The sequence below is a fragment of the Oncorhynchus mykiss genome, chromosome 21 (genome assembly GCF_013265735.2).
Source record: "Oncorhynchus mykiss isolate Arlee chromosome 21, USDA_OmykA_1.1, whole genome shotgun sequence".
Taxonomy (NCBI): domain Eukaryota; kingdom Metazoa; phylum Chordata; class Actinopteri; order Salmoniformes; family Salmonidae; genus Oncorhynchus; species Oncorhynchus mykiss.
Genome location: NC_048585.1, coordinates 53,827,353 through 53,853,970, shown reverse-complemented (window position 1 = coordinate 53,853,970; position 26,618 = coordinate 53,827,353). Strand labels below are relative to the sequence as shown.

The following is a 26,618-nucleotide window of genomic DNA, read 5'->3' as shown; positions in this document are numbered from 1 at the left end:
CCCCAATATAACACCAATTTAAAGGAAGATAACATGCTATGAGAACTGTCATTGCCTGTCACGTATGGATATGTTGCATGTTAGTATGCAAACAACACACCTGTAGAATGTACCTGTGGGAGATGCTAGTTAGGTACTGGAATACTCAGTAATTCTTGAAGTCAATCAATCTTTTTAACTTAAAGGAAAAATAGGAGAAATGTGGTGGACCGGGACTCTGTTAAATTACACATTTCTCGAGGTAGGAATATCGCAAAAATATGATCAATGGCTCAATCGAGAGAAGATATGACATTGACCAGTGGTGAAATCTGACATGTTTGATAGACGTTTTCACGATCTAAAAGTCATAATCCTATTAACTTCCATCCTATTAACAGTGAGAGCGACTTCATCGCAGTGCTACGTCATACTGGTCGAAATTATGCCTGCTTGAACGGCAATAGCTACAGATACACATGAAAACATGAAATGGCCCCGAGAATCGATAGAACATCGCTCAAAGACAGATGCACAAAAACATTATAACATTCAAAAATGGGTGAATCTGTCCTTCAACATTAATTAAGGAATTCTGAACACTCAGGCATGTAATGGTAACTGTCGGTGTGCTATACAGCACTCAGACTTGTTCCTGTACAGGTCACATGGTCAGGAACAATTCCAGGTCCGAGGTGTATCCTAAGCTGTGTGTTCAGGGGGAGGAAGCGTTAAGGTGTTCTCACCTTTGAGTAGGATGGTAGTGTGATGTTCAGGTTGCATATTGCATTGTGGGCCAGACTTCTATAAGACCGGGGTTCTTTCAAAAAGGACAGACGGCCACACGGATCCTGAGTGTTGTCTCGGATCTGTGGAATCATCGACATCATTATCGCCAGTCAATCAACCAGTCAACATACAGCATACGATAAATTACTAGTTTGTAATGAAGTAAATTATATGGATGAGTGTTGAAAGATGGTAGAGTAACGTTAACCTTGATGAAGAGTGCCAGCCTGTTCTCTTTGAAAGCAAAGAAGCTGAAGAGATGGTGCTGGCCACTCTTGGTGAGAGGGACCAGGTTGCCGAAGCAGTCTGCATAAATGGGTTTGCCCTCTAGGACCTGAGGAAAGGAATCAACAGACATTAATCCTAGCTGAGTATAGAAAAATACCAAATCGTTGCCTGCTAGTCATCAACAGCAAGACCTACGAAGAGATCACACTGTACTGATATTTCACAACTAAAAAAAACCTCTACAATAACACCTCTAATATAACACCTCTATTATAACACCTCTACTATAACACCTCTACTATAACACCTCTACTATAACACCTCTATTATAACACCTCTACTATAACACCTCTACTATAACACCTCTACTATAACACCTCTACTATAACACCTCTACTATAACACCTCTATTATAACACCTCTATTATAACACCTCTACTATAACACCTCCCTCTACTATAACACCTCTACTATAACACCTCTACTATAACACCTCTACTATAACACCTCTACTATAACACCTCTAATATAACACCTCTAATATAACACCTCTACTATAACACCTCTACTATAACACCTCTACTATAACACCTCTATTATAACACCTCTATTATAACACCTCTACTATAACACCTCTACTATAACACCTCTACTATAACACCTCTACTATAACACCTCTATTATAACACCTCTACTATAACACCTCTACTATAACACCTCTACTATAACACCTCTACTATAACACCTCTACTATAACACCTCCCTCTACTATAACACCTCTACTATAACACCTCTAATATAACACCTCTATTATAACACCTCTACTATAACACCTCTATTATAACACCTCTACTATAACACCACTACTATAACACCTCTACTATAATACCTCTACTATAACACCTCTACTATAACACCTCTACTATAACACCTCTATTATAACACCTCTACTATAACACCTCTAATATAACAACTCTACTATAACACCTCTACTATAACACCTCCAATATATCACCTCTAATATATCACCTCTACTATAACACCTCTATTATAACACCTCTACTATAACACCTCTACTATAACACCTCTCTATAACACCTCTACTATAACACCTCTACTATAACACCTCTACTATAACAACTCTACTATAACACCTCTACTATACACCTCTACTATACACCTCTACTATAACATCTCTACTATAACACCTCTACTATAACACCTCTACTATACACCTCTACTATAACACCTCTACTATAACACCTCTACTATAACACCTCTACTATACACCTCTACTATAACACCTCCCTCTACTATAACACCTCTACTATAACACCTCCCTCTATTATAACACCTCTATTATAACACCTCCCTCTACTATAACACCTCTATTATAACACCTCTACTACTATAACACCTCTACTATAACACCTCTACTATAACACCTCTACTATAACACCTCTATTATAACACCTCCCTCTACTATAACACCTCTATTATAACACCTCTATTATAACACCTCCCTCTACTATAACACCTCTATTATAACACCTCTACTATAACACCTCTACTATAACACCTCTATTATAACACCTCCCTCTACTATAACACCTCTACTATAACACCTCTATTATAACACCTCTATTATAACACCTCCCTCTACTATAACACCTCTATTATAACACCTCTACTATAACACCTCCCTCGACTATAACACCTCTACTATAACACCTCTACTATAACACCTCTACTATAACACCTCTATTATAACACCTCTACTATAACACCTCTACTATAACACCTCTACTATAACACCTCCATTATAACACCTCTACTATAACACCTCTACTATAACACCTCTACTATAACACCTCTACTATAACACCTCTACTATAACACCTCTACTATAACACCTCTACTTTTACACCTACCTCTACATCTCTGCTTCTGGCCACCTCAGTGAAGTTCTCCTGCTGTTCCAAGGTTTTGTCCATCTTGTCGTCCGTCATGCAGAAGCAGCGGAGCCGTGCCTCTATGGGGTCATGGGTCTTTGCGAAGATAACGAACTTGGCCATGTAGGGAACGCAGATGGTCTCCCTGTAGACTGAAGTGGAGAAACTGACCGACTCCTGCGCCTGCCGACAGTCTATCAGCCAGAACCTGGCCGACACGTTGGTCGTGAAGGAGACACAGTCGTTGATGAATGTTAGGGGAGTGGTTCCTGTAATGTCCTCCCATTGGGCTGGCGTCGTTCCACCTATGAAGAAGAATACATTTGAGGAATGTTAAAAGGTTAACTACAGAAATTATAGTTTGTGTGTGCCAACAGTCTGTGTGTGTTTGTGTGTGTGTGTGTGTGTGTACATTGTAGAATAGTAGTGAAGACATCAAAACGATGAAATAACACATATGGAATCATGGAGCAACCAAAAAAATGTAAAAAAACAAAATATATTTTATATTTGAGATCCTTCAAAGTAGCTACCCTTGCCTTGATGACAGCTTTGCACACTTGGCATTCTCTCAACCAGCTTCACGAGGTAGTCACATGGAATGCGATTCAATTAACAGGTGTGCCTTGTTAAAAAGTTAATTTGTGGAATTTCTTTCCTTCTTAATGCAATTGAGCCAATCAGTTGTGTTGTGACAAGGTAGGGTTGGTATTCAGAAGATAGCTCTGTTTGGTAATAGACCAAGTCCATATTATGGCATGAACGCCTCAAATAAGCAAAGAGAAACAACAATCCATCATTACTTTAATACATAAAGGTCCGTAAATCCGGAAATGTTCAAGAAATTTGAAAGTTTCTTCAAGTGCAGTTGCAAAAACCATCAAGTGATATGATGAAACTGGCTCTCATGAGGAGGAAAGGAAGACCCAGAGTTACCTCTGCTGCTGAGAATAAGTTAATTAGAGTTAACTGAATCTCAGATTGCAGCCCAAATACATTTTTCACAGAGTTCAAGTAACAGACACATCTCAGCATAAACTGTTCAGAGGACACTGCATGAATCAGGACTTCATGGTCGAATTGCTGCAAAGAAACCACTACTAAAGGACATCAATAATAAGAAAAGACTTGCTTGGACCAAAAAACATGAGCAATGGACATTAGACCGGTGGAAATCTGTCCTTTTGTCTGATGTGTCCAAATTTGAGATGTTTGGTTCCAACCACCATGTCTTTGTGAGACACAGAAGAGGTGAACGGATGATCTCCACATATGTGGTTCCCACCGTGAAGCATGGAGGAGGTGTGATGGTGTGGGGGTGCTTTGCTCGTGACACTGTCTGTGATTTATTTAGAATTCAAGGCACACATAACCAGCATGGCTACCACAGCATTGCAGCAAAAAGCCACCCCATGTGGTTTGCGCTTAGTGGGACTATCATTTGTTTTTCAACAGGACACTGCTGTGTAAGGGGATATTTGACCAAGAAGGAGAGTGATGGAGTGCTGTATCAGATGACCTGGCCATCATAATCACCCGACTTCACCCCAATTGAGATGGTTTGGGATGAGTTGGACCGCAGAGCGAAATAAAAACCGCCAACAAGTGCTCAGGATATGTGGGAACTCCTTCAAGACTGTTGGATAAGAATTCCATGTGAAGCTGGTTGAGAGAATGCCAAGAGTGTGCAAAGCTGTGATCAAGACAAAGGGTGGTTACTTTGAAGAGTCTCAAATATAAAATATAATTTGAATTTGTTGAACACTTTTTTGGTTACTACATGATTCCATATACTGTTGAAGTCAGAAGTTTACATACACTTAGGTTGGAATCATTAAAACTAATTTTTCAACCACTCCACAAATTTCTTGTTAACAGACTATAGATTTGGCAAGTCGGTTAGGACATCTACTTTGTGCATGACACAAGTCATTTTTCCAACAATTGTTTACAGACAGATTATTTCACTTATAATTCACTGTATCACAATTCCAGTGGGTCAGATGTTTACATACACTAAGTTGAATGGGGCTTTAAACAGCTTGGAAAATTCCAGAAAAGTATGTAATGGATTTAGAAGCTTTTGATAGGCTACTTGACATCATTTGAGTCAATTGGAGGTGTACCTGTGGATGTATTTCAAGGCCTACCTTCAAACTCAGTGCCTCTTTGCTTGACATCATGGGAAAATCAAAAGAAATCAGCCAAAAAAAACTGTAGACCTCCACAAGTCTGGTTCATCCTTGGGAGCAATTTCCAAATGCCTGAAGGTACCACGTTCATCTGTACAAACAATATAGTACGCAAGTATAAACACCATGGGACTATACCACTCAGGTAGGAGACGCGCTCTGTCTCCTAGAGATGAATGTACTTTGGTGCGAAAAGTGCAAATCAATCCCCGGAACAACAGCAAAGGACCTTATGAATATACTGGAGGAAACGGGTACAAAATTATCTATATCCACAGTGAAACAAGTCCTATATCGACATAACCTGAAAGGCCGCTCAGCCACTGCTCCAAAACCGCCATTAAAAAGCCAGACTACGGTTTGCAACTGCACATGGGGACAAAGATTGTACTTTTTGGAGAAATGTCCTCTGGTCTGATGAAACAAAAATATAACTTTTTGGCCATAATGACCATCGTTATGTTTGGAGGGAAAAGGGGGAGGCTTGCAAGCCGAAGAACAGCATCCCAACCATGATGCACGGGGGTGTCATCATCATGTTGTGGGGGTGCTTTGCTGCAGGTGGGTTGGTGTACTTCACAAAATAGATGGCATCATAAAGTAGGAAAATTATGTGGATATATTGAAGCAACATCTCAAGACATCAGTTAAAGCTTGGTCGCAAATGGGTCTTCCAAATGGACAATGACCCCAAGCATACTTCCAAAGTTGTGGCAAAATGGCTTAAAGTCAATAAAGTCAAGGTATTGGAGTGGCCATCACAAAGCCCTGACCTCAATCCTATAGAAAATTTGTGGGCAGAACTGAAAAAGCGTGTGCGAGCAAGGAGGCCTACAAACCTGACTCGGTTACACCAGCTCTGTCAGGAGGAATGGGCCAAAATTCACCCAACGTATTGTGGGAAGCTTGTGGAAGGCTGCCCGAAACGTTTGACCCAAGTTAAACAATTTAAAGGCAATGCTAATTGAGGTAATGTAAACTTCTGACCAACTGGGAATGTGATAAAAGAAATAAAAGCTAAAAATAAATAATTCTCTCTACTATTATTCTGACATTTTACATTCTTACAATAAAGTGGTGATACTAACTGACCTAAAACAGGGAATTGTTACTAGGATTAAATGTCAGGAATTGTGAAACTGAGTTCAAATGTATTTAGCTAAGGTGGATGTCAACTTCTGACTTCAACTGTATGTTATTTCATAGTTTTGATGTCTTCACTATTGCCCTACAATGTAGAAAATATTAAAAATAAAGAAAAACCCTTGAATGAGTAGGTGTGTCCAAACTTTTGACTGGTACTGTATATGCACGTGTGCGGTTAATCTGCCCTCTCTCTAACCTGTGATACTACAAAGCAGGCGCAGGGTGGGCTGGTCCCCGCCGAAGCCATTGACCACAGGGTCAGTGTTACTCTTGGGGATAGGGATGGTCATGGTTATGGGTTTATGGAATTTCCTTCTCCGGGGCTCCAGGGTCACAATGGGGCTGAATGTCGCCTTGTTTCCCAGGAGCTTCCTCACCATGTCCACATTCATTGGCTGAGCCTGGTGGTGACAGATTACTGTGTTAGTAGTAGTTTAACATTAGTGGAACCGACAGTAGGATCTTCCTTGGGGCCAAAACAAGGAGGTGCTTGACTGAGCTTGTCTTGTGCAACCAATGAAATAGTCCCAAAACTGCATGCTCCACCTTTCTGGCAATCCAAGCAGGTTCAATCAAATGTTTGAAGTAATACAAATATACAAATAAATCATATTTGGACCAAGTTCTTGTAATCAAACCAGTCAGAAGCAAGTCAGGTTGTGTGTTACAGTGGTGTGAAGTACTTAAGTAAAAACACTTTAAAGTACTACTTAAGTAGTTTTTTGGGGTATCTGTACTTTACTATTTATATTTTTGACAACTTTTACTTTTACTCCACTATATTCCTGAAGGAAAAAATGTACGTTTTACTCCATACATTTTCACTGACACCTAAAAAGTACCAACAGTATCAATATAACACTTTGTTAACCCTTCTGCCTCTGATCTGGCAGACTCACGAAACACAAATACTGTGTTCGTAAATGATGTCTGAGTGTTGGAGTGTGCCCCTGTCTGTCCATAATGAAAAAATAATAAGAAAATTGTGCCGTCTGGTTCGCTTAATATAAGGAATTTGATGTATAGCAACTACTTTTACTTTGTACTTTTACTCAAGTATGCCGATGTAGCACATTTTCTACCACTGTGCTTAAGTACATTTAAAACCAGATACTTTTAGAGTTTTACTCAAGTAGTATTTTACTGGGTAACTTTCACTTTTACTTGAGTCATTTTCTGTTAAGGTATATTTACTTTTACTACAGTATGACATGTGAAAGGTATATTTACTTTTACTCCAGTATGACAGATAAAAGGTATATTTACTTTTACTACAGTATGACATGTGAAAGGTATATTTACTTTTACTACAGTATGACATGTGAAAGGTATATTTACTTTTACTACAGTATGACAGATAAAAGGTATATTTACTTTTACTCCAGTATGACATGTGAAAGGTATATTTACTTTTACTACAGTATGACATGTGAAAGGTATATTTACTTTTACTACAGTATGACATGTGAAAGGTATATTTACTTTTACTACAGTATGACATGTGAAAGGTATATTTACTTTTACTACAGAATGACATGTGAAAGGTATATTTACTTTTACTCCAGTATGACAGATAAAAGGTATATTTACTTTTACTACAGAATGACATGTGAAAGGTATATTTACTTTTACTACAGTATGACATGTGAAAGGTATATTTACTTTTACTACAGTATGACAGATAAAAGGTATATTTACTTTTATTACAGTATGACATGTGAAAGGTATATTTACTTTTACTACAGAATGACATGTGAAAGGTATATTTACTTTTACTACAGTATGACATGTGAAAGGTATATTTACTTTTACTACAGTATGACATGTGAAAGGTATATTTACTTTTACTACAGAATGACATGTGAAAGGTATATTTACTTTTATTACAGTATGACATGTGAAAGGTATATTTACTTTTACTCCAGTATGACATGTGAAAGGTATATTTACTTTTACTCCAGTATGACATGTGAAAGGTATATTTACTTTTACTCCAGTTTGACATGTGAAAGGTATATTTACTTTTACTCCAGTATGACATGTGAAAGGTATATTTACTTTTACTCCAGTATGACATGTGAAAGGTATATTTACTTTTACTCCAGTATGACAGATAAAAGGTATATTTACTTTTACTACAGTATGACAGATAAAAGGTATATTTACTTTTACTACAGTATGACAGATAAAAGGTATATTTACTTTTACTACAGTATGACAGATAAAAGGTATATTTACTTTTACTCCAGTATGACAGATAAAAGGTATATTTACTTTTACTACAGTATGACAGATAAAAGGTATATTTACTTTTACTACAGTATGACAGATAAAAGGTATATTTACTTTTACTACAGTATGACAGATAAAAGGTATATTTACTTTTACTCCAGTTTGACATGTGAGGACCTTTTTCCCACCAGGGGTTTGTTATTACCTGGAGTCCCACTCTGATCCGCTTGGTGAGGGCTCCCTCTGGGAAGACAGCTTGGACCTGAGGCATCACCGTGCTGCTCAGGACGCCCCCCTCTGGACCGATCAGGCTACTGTCCTGCTTGACCCGGGACACCACCGCAAAGTACTGGGGGAAGTCCCTGGTGATGATGCGGCAGATACGCTTCTTCTCCAGCTCCTCTGGAGGGTCCAGTTCTGGAGACGAGGACAGAAGGGATGGTTGTTAATAGTACATTGATACAGATTATGACCCTGTTGTAATACTCCCTCCTTGGAGTAATCGCTGCTCAAACGACTGGGTTGGTGTAAGCTATATATTGAAATCTTCACTTTCACCTATAGAGACATTTTAGATGAGTGAATACTCCAAGTAAAGTAGGCAGGATGGATTGTGTTTCCAATGTCTTTAGGCAGGGGCCAATGGGCCTTTAATTAGGATGATCACTAAGTGTTGTCTCACGCTGATGACATCACACTCACCCTCGTCCATGCCGTTGAGGATCTGGTTAAGTTCCTCCCCGGTGTGTTCACAGTGGTGCTCCTTCCAGCTCTCTCCTGTCTCGCTGCGTAAGATCACCAGCTCCCTCTCCTTCCCCCTCAGGGCAGCGAAGTGAGGGATCTCCACCAGCACAGGCCTGCGACCAGGGATTGAAGCATGGTGAGTGTAGGAGTGGGAGGTTATGTGTGGGAGTGGGGGGTTGTGTGTGTGGGGGAGGCGGGAGCACGATGTATGTATGTGTGTGTGTGTAAAAAGTGTGTGTTCGGGCAACCACTTATCTAACAACCCACCAGATGAGCACAGTACAGTGTGTCAACTACAATACCTATGGGACAGTCATGCTAAACGGAGGAACATCCACCATGTACCAAATTAACCAATAAAACGATGAGGTTGAACAGACAGACAGACGGCACTAAACATAGAAGGCCAACCACAAGTTAAGGAGACAAAAGGTAAGTGGGTCGTGTCTGAGATGTTACGACAGAGAGCACAAGTGGATCACGCCACTAGCACAACACTAGCACAACACTAGCACACATATCATCCAGGTGAGGTCACAGACACGGACACAAACACAACACATCACAGAGGTGGGTCGTAATGTAAAAGGAGGGTGATATCAAATGGAACCAGTAGCAGTAGCATCCGTGGATTGTTTCATATGCGGGTTTTTTTTCTCCCCTACCCGAGGAATTTTGTCCCGGGTGGCCCGAGCTGCAGGATGCGGCTAACGAGGCTCTCGCCCTCGTTAAGAGGGGGCGGGGCAGTGGGAAGGTGTAGTTTACTGTGAGACCAACCGTCCGTTAGCAGCAGTAGGGGAAAGAGAGCGGGAGTAGTCAGAATAACGGGTGACTAGTGTATACTGTTGGGTTTTGGCTGAGTGGAGTGGAGGCCATCAATAGGATGTAACGGTATAAAACATTGGGCTTTAAATATACAGGGACTTTCAAAGTGGAAGTTATTATGTTATTGGTAGACAGCCTCTCCTAGCGGTTTACCAATCTACATATCAAATCAATCATGGAGCAAATGTTTTTTTTTGCAGTTTTTTCCTTCCATATGGATTTTTTCGTTTCCACGTGTCTTATAGAAACAGTTGGTTTTCACATGAAGGGTTGATTTAGAGTTAGAATGCGGCCCGGCTGTTAAAAATAAAACAAGCAAGGCCCCTGGCGCTGGGAGGAAGCATAGAGCAGAGGTAGCTTTATTAAGGCATAGGCAGGGTGAAATGAATCTGAGAAAAGGAAGAGGGGCTGCAAAATTCTCAGGTTTCATTCATACAGTGGGATTACAGTGTTCTTTGAGGAACACTCTCGCTCTTCTGTTTCTATCCTAGCACCCACTCTGCTCTGTCACAACATAGATCTCTGACATCACTTCTCTCTATTTCATTCTCCCTCGCTCTGTTTCTCTCTCTCACTCTTTCTTCCTCTTTCTCCTAGGATTCTGTATACTTCTACCTCTCTCACACTAACCCTCTCCCTCAATCTCTCCTTCTCCGGTATCTTACCCGAGGAACTGGGCACCGACAGGCCCCACCTCGATCAGCCTGCTGGCCAGGCCCTCTCCCTCCACCATGGGAGGCATGGTGGCCAGGCGGTGCCTCTTTACCAGCCGGCAGGTCACCCGCGTGGGAGCGCTGCACTTCCGCGGTGGGATGATGATGCGCAGGCCGTTGTGGCGGCAACCTCGCATGGCTCCGCCCCTGGCGTCAACCATGAAGCTAACCAGGAAGCTGTGAAGGGAATGGGCGGGGAAAGATATTATGTTTACAAAACAAAAATATAATGTTTTTTATTTAGGCATTGTCTCTTTGTACCAGATGAGGCTGGCGGGAGGAGCTATAGGAGGACAGGCTCATTGTAATGGCTGGAATGGAATTAATGGAACGGAGTCAAACGTGGTTTCTATATGTTTGATACCATTCCATTTATTCCATTCCGGCCATTACAACGACTCCCTCCTTCTATAGGCGCCTCCCACCAGCCTCCGCTGCTTTGTACATTACCCTTTACACAGATAACGTACATTACATTATGTACATTACAGAAAAAATACGGATTTTTGACTTGATAACTACGGTCAAATATGAATCCATGTTAAAACAGACATAAGAATGACAGTTTCACTGCATGCCCACACCCACATGCAAAAACACAAGACACAAGTGAGAGGGGAATGGGTGTGATGATAACACTACATACTGTAGTACAGTTAATGTAATAGCGCTGCTACTAACACACTTCACCTGTGACACCATTATGTTATGTAAAGTAAATAAACCATGAAAATGACACTACAACACGTAGACAATAAAGCACAACGTCAAACGTGGAGATCAAACACACAAACACAAGACTTTGCAGCTGTGAATTGATCCAACACAGTGAAACAACTAACAAAATGGCCACCATGAGTCGGCAGGATTCAACCAAGATGGACACAATGGCTGACCAATGATGATGAGGAAATGTGTGTGACTTTTTGATGCAGCACTAGGTGCAAAAGATGTCTTCCATCTGATAAAAGTGGACTACGTCCCTTATAAAGAGGCCTGTGTAAAAATGAATGGCAAAATGATTGAAAACTAAAACGGGGGAATTGGTGAACGTGGGCAACAGCTGTTAGTAGTGTTGCACTCCCTTTCAGGCATTTTTGACACACACACAGATCTCCCCGGAAGGAGAGCACACTGTGAAAGGAGGAGGAAGAGGAGGATGAAGAGGAAGAAACCAAGGTGCAGTAGATCACCTGCTGTCACCATGATCATGGCACGGAGAGGAACGTCTGAAAACAGAACAGAGACCCGATAAGACAGAAGGAGAGAGAGAGAGAGAGAGAGAGAGAGAGAGACAGAGAGAGAGAGAGAGAGAGAGAGAGAGAGAGAGAAAGATAGCGAGAGGTAGATAGATAGATAGATAGATAGATAGATAGATAGATAGATAGATAGATAGATAGATAGATAGATAGATAGATAGATAGATAGAAAGGGATATGTGTTTGTCATATTGCTTGTACTGAACCAGTACTTAGAGACATCCTCAGTGGCCCAACATTAGTGATTCAGGATTTCTGTCATTATAACTAAGAGCGATTATCTTTCCTTATTGTTACCAATTAGTGTGCAGAAAGAGCTAGCCTGAGGACAACAGGGTATCTTCATATCATAATGTATTACACTAATAGGTCTATAATAAGCCCTAACATTGTTCATTACTGCTCTTCATAACCAAAGCCGCTTAACAGATGAGGTTTAGAGTAGGATTGCAAAAGGTTGTGAATCTTCTCTCAAAACTCCAAAAATCAACAGCATCTATACTTGAGGTACCTGAACCCACCACTGGTCTAGTGCTGCTTGAGGTACCTGAACCCACCACTGCTGTAGTGCTGCTTGAGGTACCTGAACCCACCACTGGTCTAGTGCTGCTTGAGGTACCTGAACCCACCACTGGTCTAGTGCTGCTTGAGGTACCTGAACCCACCACTGCTGTAGTGCTGCTTGAGGTACCTGAACCCACCACTGGTCTAGTGCTGCTTGAGGTACCTGAACCCACCACTGGTCTAGTGCTGCTTGAGGTACCTGAACCCACCACTGGTCTAGTGCTGCTTGAGGTACCTGAACCCACCACTGCTGTAGTGCTGCTTGAGGTACCTGAACCCACCACTGCTCTAGTGCTGCTTGAGGTACCTGAACCCACCACTGGTCTAGTGCTGCTTGAGGTACCTGAACCCACCACTGCTGTAGTGCTGCTTGAGGTACCTGAACCCACCACTGCTCTAGTGCTGCTTGAGGTACCTGAACCCACCACTGCTGTAGTGCTGCTTGAGGTACCTGAACCCACCACTGCTGTAGTACTGCTTGAGGTACCTGAACCCACCACTGGTCTAGTGCTGCTTGAGGTACCTGAACCCACCACTGGTCTAGTGCTGCTTGAGGTACCTGAACCCACCACTGCTGTAGTGCTGCTTGAGGTACCTGAACCCACCACTGGTCTAGTGCTGCTTGAGGTACCTGAACCCACCACTGCTGTAGTGCTGCTTGAGGTACCTGAACCCACCACTGGTCTAGTGCTGCTTGAGGTACCTGAACCCACCACTGGTCTAGTGCTGCTTGAGGTACCTGAACCCACCACTGCTGTAGTGCTGCTTGAGGTACCTGAACCCACCACTGGTCTAGTGCTGCTTGAGGTACCTGAACCCACCACTGGTCTAGTGCTGCTTGAGGTACCTGAACCCACCACTGCTGTAGTGCTGCTTGAGGTACCTGAACCCACCACTGGTCTAGTGCTGCTTGAGGTACCTGAACCCACCACTGGTCTAGTGCTGCTTGAGGTACCTGAACCCACCACTGGTCTAGTGCTGCTTGAGGTACCTGAACCCACCACTGCTGTAGTGCTGCTTGAGGTACCTGAACCCACCACTGCTCTAGTGCTGCTTGAGGTACCTGAACCCACCACTGGTCTAGTGCTGCTTGAGGTACCTGAACCCACCACTGGTCTAGTGCTGCTTGAGGTACCTGAACCCACCACTGGTCTAGTGCTGCTTGAGGTACCTGAACCCACCACTGGTCTAGTGCTGCTTGAGGTACCTGAACCCACCACTGGTCTAGTGCTGCTTGAGGTACCTGAACCCACCACTGCTGTAGTGCTGCTTGAGGTACCTGAACCCACCACTGCTGTAGTACTGCTTGAGGTACCTGAACCCACCACTGGTCTAGTGCTGCTTGAGGTACCTGAACCCACCACTGGTCTAGTGCTGCTTGAGGTACCTGAACCCACCACTGGTCTAGTGCTGCTTGAGGTACCTGAACCCACCACTGGTCTAGTGCTGCTTGAGGTACCTGAACCCACCACTGCTGTAGTGCTGCTTGAGGTACCTGAACCCACCACTGCTGTAGTGCTGCTTGAGGTACCTGAACCCACCACTGCTGTAGTACTGCTTGAGGTACCTGAACCCACCACTGGTCTAGTGCTGCTTGAGGTACCTGAACCCACCACTGGTCTAGTGCTGCTTGAGGTACCTGAACCCACCACTGGTCTAGTGCTGCTTGAGGTACCTGAACCCACCACTGGTCTAGTGCTGCTTGAGGTACCTGAACCCACCACTGCTGTAGTACTGCTTGAGGTACCTGAACCCACCACTGGTCTAGTGCTGCTTGAGGTACCTGAACCCACCACTGGTCTAGTGCTGCTTGAGGTACCTGAACCCACCACTGCTGTAGTGCTGCTTGAGGTACCTGAACCCACCACTGGTCTAGTGCTGCTTCAGGGGCTGAACACATTGGGCTCAAAGGAGACCTGTACTCATGATAGGTTAGATCAGATAACTGTTGCACCTTTTGCACCAAAATAAGGTTTTGGTCTATTTTGATAGTCAAAACCCAACCCTTCTGTGTGCCTGCTGTGCCCCCGCGGTACCTACCCAGAGTGGACGGGGCTGGAAGACAGTGCCACATTGTCCAGGTTTTCTGTGCCCCAGCTCAGACGGTACGAGTCCTTCTCATTTTCCCTGGAAAGAGACGACACCTGGCACGCAACAAAGACACGCTTGTTAGGGACTGACCTACCACTGCCAACCATCATTTGAACACAGAATGCATTGCAGTGTTAGGTCAGACACTGTAGTGTTAGGTCAGACACTGCAGTGTTAGGTCAGACACTGCAGTGTTAGGTCAGACACCGTAGTGTTAGGTCAGACACCGTAGTGTTAGGTCAGACACTGCAGTGTTAGGTCAGACACTGCAGTGTTAGGGCAGACACTGCAGTGTTAGGGCAGACACTGCAGTGTTAGGGCAGACACTGCAGTGTTAGGGCAGACACTGCAGTGTTAGGTCAGGTCAGACACTGCAGTGTTAGGTCAGACATTGCAGTGTTAGGGCAGACACTGCAGTGTTAGGGCAGACACTGCAGTGTTAGGGCAGACACTGCAGTGTTAGGGCAGACACTGCAGTGTTAGGGCAGACATTGCAGTGTTAGGTCAGACGTTGCAGTGTTAGGTCAGACGTTGCAGTGTTAGGTCAGGTCAGACACTGCAGTGTTAGGTCAGACACTTTGGTGACCCCATCTTTACTCAAACTCACCTTTTGTGACTTTCTACTATTAGATAAATTACATTTTAAAGGCAGTCTTTCAATATTCCAATACTGCAGCTTTTACAAATATTACAACCCATTTTATTGAAGTAATCTATACTGATTGTACAAAACATTAAGAACACCTGCTCTTTCCATGACATAGGCTGACCAGGTGAATTCAGGTGAAAGCTATGATCCCTTATTGATGTCACTTGTTAAATCCACTTTTTATGCCTTGAGACAATTGAGACATGGATTGTGTATGTGTGCCATTCAGAGGGTGAATGGATAAGACAAAATATTTAAATGCCTTTAAACGGGGTATGGTAGTAGGTACCAGGCGCACCGGTTTGTGTCGAACTGCAACACTGCTGGGTTTTTCACGCTCAACAGTTTCCGGTGTGTATCAAGAATGGTCCACCACCCAAAGGACTTCCAGCCAACTTGACACAATTGTGGGAAACGTTAGAGTCATCATGGGCGGCAGCCCTGTGGAACATTTTTGACACCTTGTAGAGTCCATGTCCTGACAAATTGAGGCTGTTCTGAGGGCAAGGGGGAGGGGGGACCACTCAATATTAGGAACTGTTCCTAATGTTTTGTACACTCAGTGTATATTCTGTTCTGAACAAATGCATTGAGCAATGCAAAGCATACTGTAGAATGCACAGTACAGCATGTTTTGGTGCAGAATACGTAAAATGTTGAACACTTTACTTACGTTTTGGCCGGTTAACATCTCGTCCATCAGGCTGTCCTGTTTGGGAGAGTAGTAACCGTGGTGACTGGGAGTGTAGGACCTGTCCGAACTGAGGAGAGGAGGAGAATGTGAGGTTGGTAGCCATGGAAAAAATCACACACAGCTAAAACACCACCCAATATGGCAATAATCTAACCATCAGACATGACAAGTAGTAATCTAAAAGGAAGGAATGGAAGGCTATAATAACTTTGAGATGATTTTACAGTCTTTAAAGTCCAAATATTGTTTTGTTAATTTTTGTTCAGAAAAGTAGGGGGGCCAATAAGAGGGCCATCTATTAGTTAAACCTGCCATAGAGAAACCATAGCATAAAGAGACAAAAGCACATACCTTTGGATTCGACTGCGTAAGCATGGTAGGAAGGAGAAGAAATGAGTGAAAGAGCATCAGAAATATTAGAGCATTCACACACCCTTCTCCTCTACCATAGGTATGTGTATAGACTACCTGTCAGAGCGTCCCCCCTCCAGGCTAAAGCGCAGGTAGTTCATCCCATCCAGGTACTGTCCAGGCAGGGAGTCATCCCCCAGCTCCCTCAGGTCCTCTGCCCTCAGATACTCCCCTCCGTCCCCTGTCATAGTGTCATCACCTGGGAGAGAGAGAGAGAGAGAGAGAGAGAGAGAGAGAGAGAGAGAGAGAGAGAGAGAGAGAGAGAGAGAGAGAGAGAGAGAGAGAGAGAGAGAAAGAAAGAAAGAGAAAAAGAAAGAATGAAAGAAAGAATGAAAGGAAGAAAGGGGGAGCAGATGTGTGAGGACCATGGAAGAAGATAGGATCATTCTGGGGAAGGGGACATTGTGATTTGGTGTGCGCTCAGCAGGAGTAACTACTCAGGGGCGAGCACTTACCTGGGATGTGAATGTGCACAATCAAACTGACATGAGGTTGAGTTACACACGTACAGACACACACATTCATACATGATCATCCTCCCTCTTCATCATCACATAAAAGCGCGTGTGAACACTACAGATGAGCTTGGAGACACAGAGGTCAGAACTGTCATGTGTCCACGTTACAAAGCTCTACTGCTGCTGTTACCACTACTGAACAGCAGGGGGCAGAATCAATAATACCCTTTTCACAATACAGAGCTGAACCAAACTGAGCCAAGCTGTACTGGGCTGGCCATCTAAAAACCCCACAAAATTAGCGGAAATTAACTGGAAAGGACAGCGTGAAAAGAAATTGTCTGAGCCGGTACAGTACCGCTTAGGTTGGCAGCCTAGTGTGAAAAGGGTATACAGCCCTTGGCGTACAGCTGGTAGCGTACTGTAGGATAGGCTGACAGAACAAGTGAGGCAGAGAGGCAAAGAGAGACGTTCCTGTGTCAATACCATAACCGCTGCCTGTGTGTAGAGAGAGATGTCCCTGTGTCAATAGCATGAACGCTGCCTGTAGGCAGAGAGAGATGTCCCTGTGTCAATAGCATGAACGCTGCCTGTAGGCAGAGAGAGATGTCCCTGCGTCAATAGCATGAACGCTGCCTGTAGGCAGAGAGAGATGTCCCTGTGTCAATAGCAAAACCACTGTCTGTAGGCAGAGAGAGATGTCCCTGTGTCAATAGCATAACCGCTGTCTGTAGGCAGAGAGAGATGTCCCTGTGTCAATAGCATAACCACTGTCTGTAGGCAGAGAGAGATGTCCCTGTGTCAATAGCAAAACCACTGCCTGTAGGCAGAGAGAGATGTCCCTGTGTCAATAGCATAACCGCTGCTTGTAGGCAGAGAGAGATGTCCCTGTGTCAATAGCATAACCGCTGCCTGTAGGCAGAGAGAGATGTCCCTGTGTCAATAGCATAACCGCTGCTTGTAGGCAGAGAGAGATGTCCCTGTGTCAATAGCATAACCGCTGCTTGTAGGCAGAGAGAGATGTCCCTGTGTCAATAGCATAACCGCTGCCTGTAGGCAGAGAGAGATGTCCCTGTGTCAATAGCATAACCACTGTCTGTAGGCAGAGAGAGAAGTCCCTGTGTCAATAGCATAACCGCTGTCTGTAGGCAGAGAGAGATGTCCCTGTGTCAATAGCAAAACCGCTGCCTGTAGGCAGAGAGAGAAGTCCCTGTGTCAATAGCATAACCACTGCCTGTAGGCAGAGAGAGAAGTCCCTGTGTCAATAGCATAACCACTGCCTGTAGGCAGAGAGAGAAGTCCCTGTGTCAATAGCATAACAAATTGTCCATATCTGTAATGAGGTGTTATGAGGTGACTGTTTGGCCATAAACGCACAAACTCTAACACTTCAAACACACCGACAGCGTCATGGCATTTTTTGGTACACCAGAATTACATAAATTTCCAATGAAACTCTGTGTTTGCCTTGCGGCATTGCGTTGCAGAGGCAGTTGTAGTGCGTTGGGTGTGGTGCACATGTTGGATTTATCAAACGTTTGCATCAGACTATATGCGTACACAGCTTGACAGAAATGGTAGCAGAAGGTGAATGTTGAACTTTAGTTATATACATATTCAGACGAAGCTCCGTACTATTTTGCGCAACGACGCTGTCGGTGTGTTCGAAGTGTAAGAGCCATGACAGAGCCTGGAAGAGTGTACTACTCCCTCCACAGAACAGCGCAAACTGCCTCTAACCAGAATAGAAAGAGCAGTGGGAGGTCCCGGTGCACAACTAAGCAAGAGGACAAGTACATTAGAGTATCTATTTTGAGAAACAGATGCTTCACAAGTCTTCAACTGGCAGCTTCATTAAATAGTACTCGCAAAACACCAGTCTCAACGTCAACAGTGGAGAGGCAACTCCGGGAAGGCCAGCATCCCGGAGTCTCCTCTTCACTGTTGACGTTGAGACTGGTGTTCTCCGGATACTATTTAATGAAGCTGCCAGTTGAGGACTTGTGAAGCATCTCACACTCTTTCTATTCTGGTTAGAGGCAGATTGAAGGGAGTAATACACAGCATTGTATGAGATCTTAAGTTTCTTGGCAATTTCTCGCATGGAATAGCCTTAATTTCTCAGAACAAGAATAGACTGACGAGTTTCAGAAGAAAGGTCTTTGTTTCTGGCCCTTTTGAGCCTGTAATCGAACACACAAATGCTGATGCTCCAGATACTCAACTAGTCGAAAGAAGGCAAGTTTTAGTGCTTATTTAATCAGAAGCACAGTTTTCCTCATTCTGTTATAAACTTGGATTAGCTAACACAACGCGTCATTGGAACACAGGAGTGATGGTTGTGGATAATGGGCCTCTGTACGCCTATGTAGATATTCCATAAAAAAATCAGCTGTTTCCGGCTACAATAGTCATTTACAACATTAACAATGTCTACACTGTATTTCTGATCAATTTTATGTTATTTTAATGGACAAAAAAATATGCTTTTCTTTCAAAAACAAGGACACTTCTAAGCGACCCCAAACTTTTGAACGGTAGTGTACAGTTGAAGTCGAAAGTTATTTTTTTTATTTTACCTTTATTTAACCAGGTAGGCAAGTTGAGAACAAGTTCTCATTTACAATTGCGACCTGGCCAAGATAAAGCAAAGCAGTTCGACAGATACAACAACACAGAGTTACACATGGAGTAAAACAAACATACAGTCAATAATAAAGTATAAACAAGTCTATATACAATGTGAGCAAATGAGGTGAGAAGGGAGGTAAAGGCAAAAAAGGCCTTGGTGGCAAGGTAAATACAATATAGCAAGTAAAACACTGGAATGGTAGTTTTGCAATGGAAGAATGTGCAAAGTAGAAATAAAAATAATGGGGTGCAAAGGAGCAAAATAAATAAATAAATTAAATACAGTTGGGAAGGAGGTAGTTGATAGGGCTAAATTATAGGTGGGCTATGTACAGGTGCAGTAATCTGTGAGCTGCTCTGACAGTTGGTGCTTAAAGCTAGTGAGGGAGATAAGTGTTTCCAGTTTCAGAGATTTTTGTAGTTCGTTCCAGTCATTGGCAGCAGAGAACTGGAAAGAGAGGCGGCCAAAGAAAGAATTGGTTTTGGGGGTGACTAGAGAGATATACCTGCTGGAGCGTGTGCTACAGGTGGGAGATGCTATGGTGACCAGCGAGCTGAGATAAGGGGGGACTTTACCTAGCAGGGTCTTGTAGATGACATGGAGCCAGTGGGTTTGGCGACGAGTATGAAGCGAGGGCCAGCCAACGAGAGCGTACAGGTCGCAATGGTGGGTAGTATATGGGGCTTTGGTGACAAAACGGATTGCACTGTGATAGACTGCATCCAATTTGTTGAGTAGGGTATTGGAGGCTATTTTGTAAATTACATCGCCAAAGTCGAGGATTGGTAGGATGGTCAGTTTTACAAGGGTATGTTTGGCAGCATGAGTGAAGGATGCTTTGTTGCGAAATAGGAAGCTAATTCTAGATTTAACTTTGGATTGGAGATGTTTGATATGGGTCTGGAAGGAGAGTTTACAGTCTAACCAGACACCTAAGTATTTGTAGTTGTCCACGTATTCTAAGTCAGAGCCGTCCAGAGTAGTGATGTTGGACAGGCGGGTAGGTGCAGGTAGCGATCGGTTGAAGAGCATGCATTTAGTTTTACTTGTATTTAAGAGCAATTGGAGGCCACGGAAGGAGAGTTGTATGGCATTGAAGCTTGCCTGGAGGGTTGTTAACACAGTGTCCAAAGAAGGGCCGGAAGTATACAGAATGGTGTCGTCTGCGTAGAGGTGGATCAGAGACTCACCAGCAGCAAGAGCGACCTCATTGATGTATACAGAGAAGAGAGTCGGTCCAAGAATTGAACCCTGTGGCACCCCCATAGAGACTGCCAGAGGTCCGGACAACAGACCCTCCGATTTGACACACTGAACTCTATCAGAGAAGTAGTTGGTGAACCAGGCGAGGCAATCATTTGAGAAACCAAGGCTGTTGAGTCTGCCGATGAGGATGTGGTGATTGACAGAGTCGAAAGCCTTGGCCAGATCAATGAATACGGCTGCACAGTAATGTTTCTTATCGATGGCGGTTAAGATATCGTTTAGGACCTTGAGCGTGGCTGAGGTGCACCCATGACCAGCTCTGAAACCAGATTGCATAGCAGAGAAGGTATGGTGAGATTCAAAATGGTCGGTAATCTGTTTGTTGACTTGGCTTTCGAAGACCTTAGAAAGGCATGGTAGGATAGATATAGGTCTGTAGCAGTTTGTAGCATCCCCCTCTTTGAAGAGGGGGATGACCGCAGCTGCTTTCCAATCTTTGGGAATCTCAGACGACACGAAAGAGAGGTTGAACAGGCTAGTAATAGGGGTGGCAACAATTTCGGCAGATAATTTTAGAAAGAAAGGGTCCAGATTGTCTAGCCCGGCTGATTTGTAGGGGTCCAGATTTTGCAGCTCTTTCAGAACATCAGCTGAATGGATTTGGGAGAAGGAGAAATGGGGAAGGCTTGGGCGAGTTGCTGTTGGGGGTGCAGTGCTGTTGACAGGGGTAGGAGTAGCCAGGTGGAAAGCATGGCCAGCAGTAGAAAAATGCTTATTGAAATTTTCAATTATGGTGGATTTATCAGTGGTGACAGTGTTTCCTATCTTCAGTGCAGTGGGCAGCTGGGAGGAGGTGTTCTTATTCTCCATGGACTTTACAGTGTCCCAGAACTTTTTTGAGTTAGTGTTGCAAGAAGCAAATTTCTGCTTGAAAAAGCTAGCCTTGGCTTTTCCAACTGCCTGTGTATAATGGTTTCTAGCTTCCCTGAACAGCTGCATATCACGGGGGCTGTTCGATGCTAATGCAGAACGCCATAGGATGTTTTTGTGTTGGTTAAGGGCAGTCAGGTCTGGGGAGAACCAAGGGCTATATCTTTTCCTGGTTCTAAATTTCTTGAATGGGGCATGTTTATTTAAGATGGTTAGGAAGGCATTTAAAAAAAATATCCAGGCATCCTCTACTGACGGGATGAGGTCAATATCCTTCCAGGATACCCCGGCCAGGTCGATTAGAAAGGCCAGCTCGCTGAAGTGTTTCAGGGAGCGTTTTACAGTGATGAGAGGAGGTCGTTTGACCGCTGACCCATTACGGATGCAGGCAATGAGGCAGTGATCGCTGAGATCTTGGTTGAAGACAGCAGAGGTGTATTTAGAGGGGAAGTTGGTTAGGATGATATCTATGAGGGTGCCCATGTTTAAGGCTTTGGGGAGGTGCCTGGTAGGTTCATTGATAATTTGTGTGAGATTGAGGGCATCAAGTTTAGATTGTAGGATGGCTGGGGTGTTAAGCATGTTCCAGTTTAGGTCGCCTAGCAGCACAAGCTCTGAAGATAGATGGGGGGCAATCAGTTCACATATGGTGTCCAGAGCACAGCTGGGGGCAGAGGGTGGTCTATAGCAGGCGGCAACGGTGAGAGACTTGTTTTTAGAGAGGTGGATTTTTAAAAGTAGAAGTTCAAATTGTTTGGGTACAGACCTGGATAGTAGGACAGAACTCTGCAGGCTATCTTTGCAGTAGATTGCAACACCGCCCCCTTTGGCAGTTCTATCTTGTCTGAAAATGTTGTAGTTTGGAATTAAAATGTCTGAATTTTTGGTGGTCTTCCTAAGCCAGGATTCAGACACAGCTAGAACATCCGGGTTGGCAGAGTGTGCTAAAGCAGTGAATAGAACAAACTTAGGGAGGAGGCTTCTAATGTTAACATGCATGAAACCAAGGCTATTACGGTTACAGAAGTCGTCAAAAGAGAGCGCCTGGGGAATAGGAGTGGAGCTAGGCACTGCAGGGCCTGGATTCACCTCTACATCGCCAGAGGAACATAGGAGGAGTAGAATAAGGGTGCGACTAAAAGCAATAAGAATTGGTCGTCTAGAACGTCTGGAACAGAGAGTAAAAGGAGGTTTCTGGGGGCGATAAAATAGCATCAAGGTATAATGTACAGACAAAGGTAAGGTAGGATGTGAATACAGTGGAGGTAAACCTAGGTATTGAGTGATGAAGAGAGAGATATTGTCTCTAGAAACATCATTGAAACCAGGAGATGTCATTGCATGTGTGGGTGATGGAACTAATAGGTTGGATAAGGTATAGTGAGCAGGACTAGAGGCTCTACAGTGAAATAAGCCAATAAACACTAACCAGAACAGCAATGGACAAGACATATTGACATTAAGGAGAGGCATGCTTAGTCGAGTGATCAAAAGGGTCCAGTGAGTGGAGAGGTTGGTTGAGGGTCACGGCGATTTAGACAGCTAGCCAAGCCAACCGGTAGCAAGCTAGCATAGGATGGAGTCTGTTGTTAGCCACCTCTTGCGTTCGGTCAGTAGATTAGTGGGGTTCCGTGAGGTCGAGGGGATTAATCCAAATCACACAACAACAACAAAAATAAGAACAATAGATATAGTTATAGAGGCCCGAGAAGAAAACATAATAATAATAAAAATAAATAAATTGTCCGATTGTCTATTCAGATAGCAGCCGGTAAGACAGCTAACGGTTAGCGGGCCGCAGATGGGCGTTCAGGTAACGTCGCGACAGAGGAGCCAGCCGGATCTCCTTCAGGTAGATAACGTCGGCAGTCCAGTTGTGAAGGCCCGGTGGGGCTCCGCGTAGGCAGTGAAACGGGTCCGGATAGGTGACTGCAGCCCAGGAGTGAATGATGGAACTCAGGAGTGATTGACGGAGCTGGCTAGCACCGGAACAATCGATGTTTGCTCCGGAATCGACGAAAGCCGACTGTCACACGGATAGCAGCTAGCTAGCTGTGAGATCCGGGTATGAATGTCCAGAGAGCAGTTGAAATCCAGGGACATGGAGAGAAAAATTGGTCCGGTATGTTCCGTTCCGAGCCGCGCTGCGCCGTACAAAACTGGCGATAGATTTTCGAGCTAAAGGATAGCTGATGACCACAAACCGTGGTTAGCTGAATACTAACGATTTGCCAGTAAAGAAGCTAACTAGCTTCTGATTAGCTTCTGGATTAGCTTCTGGGCTAGCTCCTGGCTAGCTTCTGGCTAGTTTCTGGCTAGCTTCTTGGAGTTTCTGGCTAGCTTCTTGGAGGATTACAGATCTGAGGTAAATAATAATTTTTTATAAATATAAATTGGTGAGGCTGGTTGCAGGAGAGTGTTTAGAAGATGAGTTGATGGAAAATAAAAATAAAATGTATGTGAAAAAAGTTGTAAATATATATATATATACAGGACACGACAAGACGAGGACAAAAGACGTCTGAACTGCTATGCGATCTTGGAGAAGGAACTCAGTTTGAACTCAGTTTCATAATTCCTGACATTTAATCCTAGTAAAAATTCCCTGTCTTTGGTCAGTTAGGATCACCACTTTATTTCAAGAATGTGAAATGTCAGAATAATAGTAGTGAAAATGATTTACTTCAGCTATTATTTCTTTCATCACATTCCCAGAAGTTGTCATACATTCAATTAGTACTTGGTAGCACTGCCTTTAAATTGTATAACTTGGGTTAAATGTTTTGGGTAGCCTTCCACAAGCGACCCACAAGACATTGGGTGAATTTTGGCCTGCCCAACAATTTTGGCTGCCCAACAAGTTTCTATGGGATTGAGGTCAGGGCTTTATGATGGCCACTCCAATACCTTGACTTTGTGGTCCTTAAGCCATTTTGCCACAACTTTGGAAGTATGCTTGGAGTCATTGTCCATTTGGAAGACCCATTTGTGACCATGCTTAAACTTCCTGACTGATGCCTTGAGATGTTGCTTCAATATATCCACATAATTTTCCTGCCTCTTGATGCCATCTATTTTGTGAAGTACACCAGTCCCTCCTGCAGCAAAGCACCCGCACAACATGATGCTGCCAACCCTGTGCTTCATGGTTGGGATGGTGTTCTTCGGCTTGCAACCTAACTGTATGTAAACTTCAGACTTCAACTGTAGTTCCATACATTTTTTTCAACTGGTACCAGGGACCTTCAGACGAGTCTTGTGAGGCCTGTGGGCGTCTTAGAGCAAAACAACCAACATGTAAATGTTTGTGATAGTCTCATCTTTCCATAGAGATAAAGATAATACAAAGAAAAAAACATTCGTTTTTCTTTTCATCATCTTTGAAATGCATGAGAAAGGCCAGACTGTATTATTCCAGCTTAGGCACAATTTAGATTTTGACCAATAGATAGCAGCAGTAGATAGCAGCAGTGTATGTGCAAAGTTCTAGACTGATCCAATGAACCATTGCATTTCTGTTCAAAATGTTGTATCAAGTCTGCCCAAATGTGCCTAATTGGGTTATTAATACATTTTCAAGTTCATAACTGTGCACTCTCCTCAAACAATAGCATGGTATTCTTTCACTGTAATAGCTACTGTAAATTGGACAGTGTAGTTAGATACAGTGAAGAATTTAAGCTTATCAGATATGTTTATGTCCTGGGAAATTTTCTTGCTTCCTTTCTCACTTCTCCCCAGCCTACATACTGTAATTCAGGCTCTCCGGGCCATGGCATGTGATATGAGATCTCATATGAGTTCACAGCATTTCAGGGTGGGGATTTGAAACAGCTTAGGGTGAAACTATCTTCCAGGGTTGTTTACAGACAAGTGTTTTGCATTTAACCCCATCTTTTTGGCATTAAACAGTCTCCATATATACTTCCATTCTTTTTTTCAACTGGTAGCAGGGACCTCCAGACGAGTCGTGTGAGGCCTGTGGGGGTCTTAGAGTGTTTTGCTAGACGTTTAATGACACACTGTACGGGGTAGCATTTATTAAGGGCTCAGAGCATGGTGGATCTGAATAGTAAAATGCTTTTAAAACCACTGCTTCCCCTAGCTGTTTATCAAGGAGCGTTTCAAAACAAAATCACTGTCGCATTAACATTCAATGGGACACAGACATCATTAGTGTCAATGTAGTTTGTTGTCCACACTAATGCTTTTCGCAATGATATCCAGTATTTCCCATTTAGACAAGTGGCCCTAAATGTGTATATCACAATCTTGATTTCACCGCACTGTGTGTGAATCAAAACCCCCAACCAACAGTGGTTGAGGTTGGTGCAGGTTCAAGTATATACTCTTAAGACTCATCCATGACAGCTTGTTATACACAACCATTGCAGAGGAATCTCACACCATGCGAATTACCACGACCACAACAATCCGCCACACACTCGTCAATAGCATTCACCACGGCAACCTTGACACGGTGTACCTTCTAAATCCATGGAGTCATCTGACAGAACAGCATCCTCATTCTGTTTCAGCCCTGTGGGTACAGTCTGCAGGCCTGTACAGTGTACAGTACAGTGAGAAACTAGCTGACCACAACCCACACACACTAGGATTGGGCTGTGGAGAAACGGGAAGGACTTGGGGCAGGCTGAATGAGTTGTCTACTCTTATAAAAAGGGTGTCTTTGGCTATCGCCATAGGGGAACCATTTTTGGTTCCAGGTAGAAGCCTTTTGGGTTCCATGTATAAGCTGTGGAAAGGGTTCTTCCTGGAACCCAAAAGGGATCTACCTGGAACCAAAACGGTTCTACCTGGAACCAAAAAGGGTTCTTCAAAGGGTTCTCCTATGGGAATAGCTGAAGAACCATTTTAGGTTCTAGATAGAGTATACAGGGAAACTGGGACAGAGTTGGAAGTC

The 26,618-nt window shown here is 43.5% G+C and overlaps 1 protein-coding gene across 10 annotated transcripts in view; it reads right to left on the bottom strand.

Moving 5' to 3' along the window:
- LOC110500727 (ankyrin 2b, neuronal) overlaps positions 1-26,618 on the bottom strand; it is a 155,324-nt gene that overhangs the window by 37,357 nt on the left and 91,349 nt on the right. For 4 of the 10 annotated variants that reach the window (XM_036958185.1, XM_036958188.1, XM_036958189.1 and 1 more), the window contains 12 exons: positions 16,526-16,667; positions 16,037-16,124; positions 14,664-14,767; positions 11,994-12,029; positions 10,753-10,977; positions 9,928-10,026; positions 9,221-9,375; positions 8,724-8,935; positions 6,483-6,687; positions 2,928-3,253; positions 977-1,102; positions 726-848 (listed from right to left, as the gene is read on the bottom strand). In XM_036958185.1, the coding sequence (XP_036814080.1) occupies positions 726-848; positions 977-1,102; positions 2,928-3,253; positions 6,483-6,687; positions 8,724-8,935; positions 9,221-9,375; positions 9,928-10,026; positions 10,753-10,977; positions 11,994-12,029; positions 14,664-14,767; positions 16,037-16,124; positions 16,526-16,667 (1,841 nt within the window). Of the gene's footprint in view, positions 1-725; positions 849-976; positions 1,103-2,927; positions 3,254-6,482; positions 6,688-8,723; positions 8,936-9,220; positions 9,376-9,927; positions 10,027-10,752; positions 10,978-11,993; positions 12,030-14,663; positions 14,768-16,036; positions 16,125-16,408; positions 16,421-16,525; positions 16,668-26,180; positions 26,256-26,618 lie in introns of all 10 variants that reach the window. The other 6 variants (XM_036958184.1, XM_036958186.1, XM_036958187.1 and 3 more) reach the window with 4 other exon arrangements.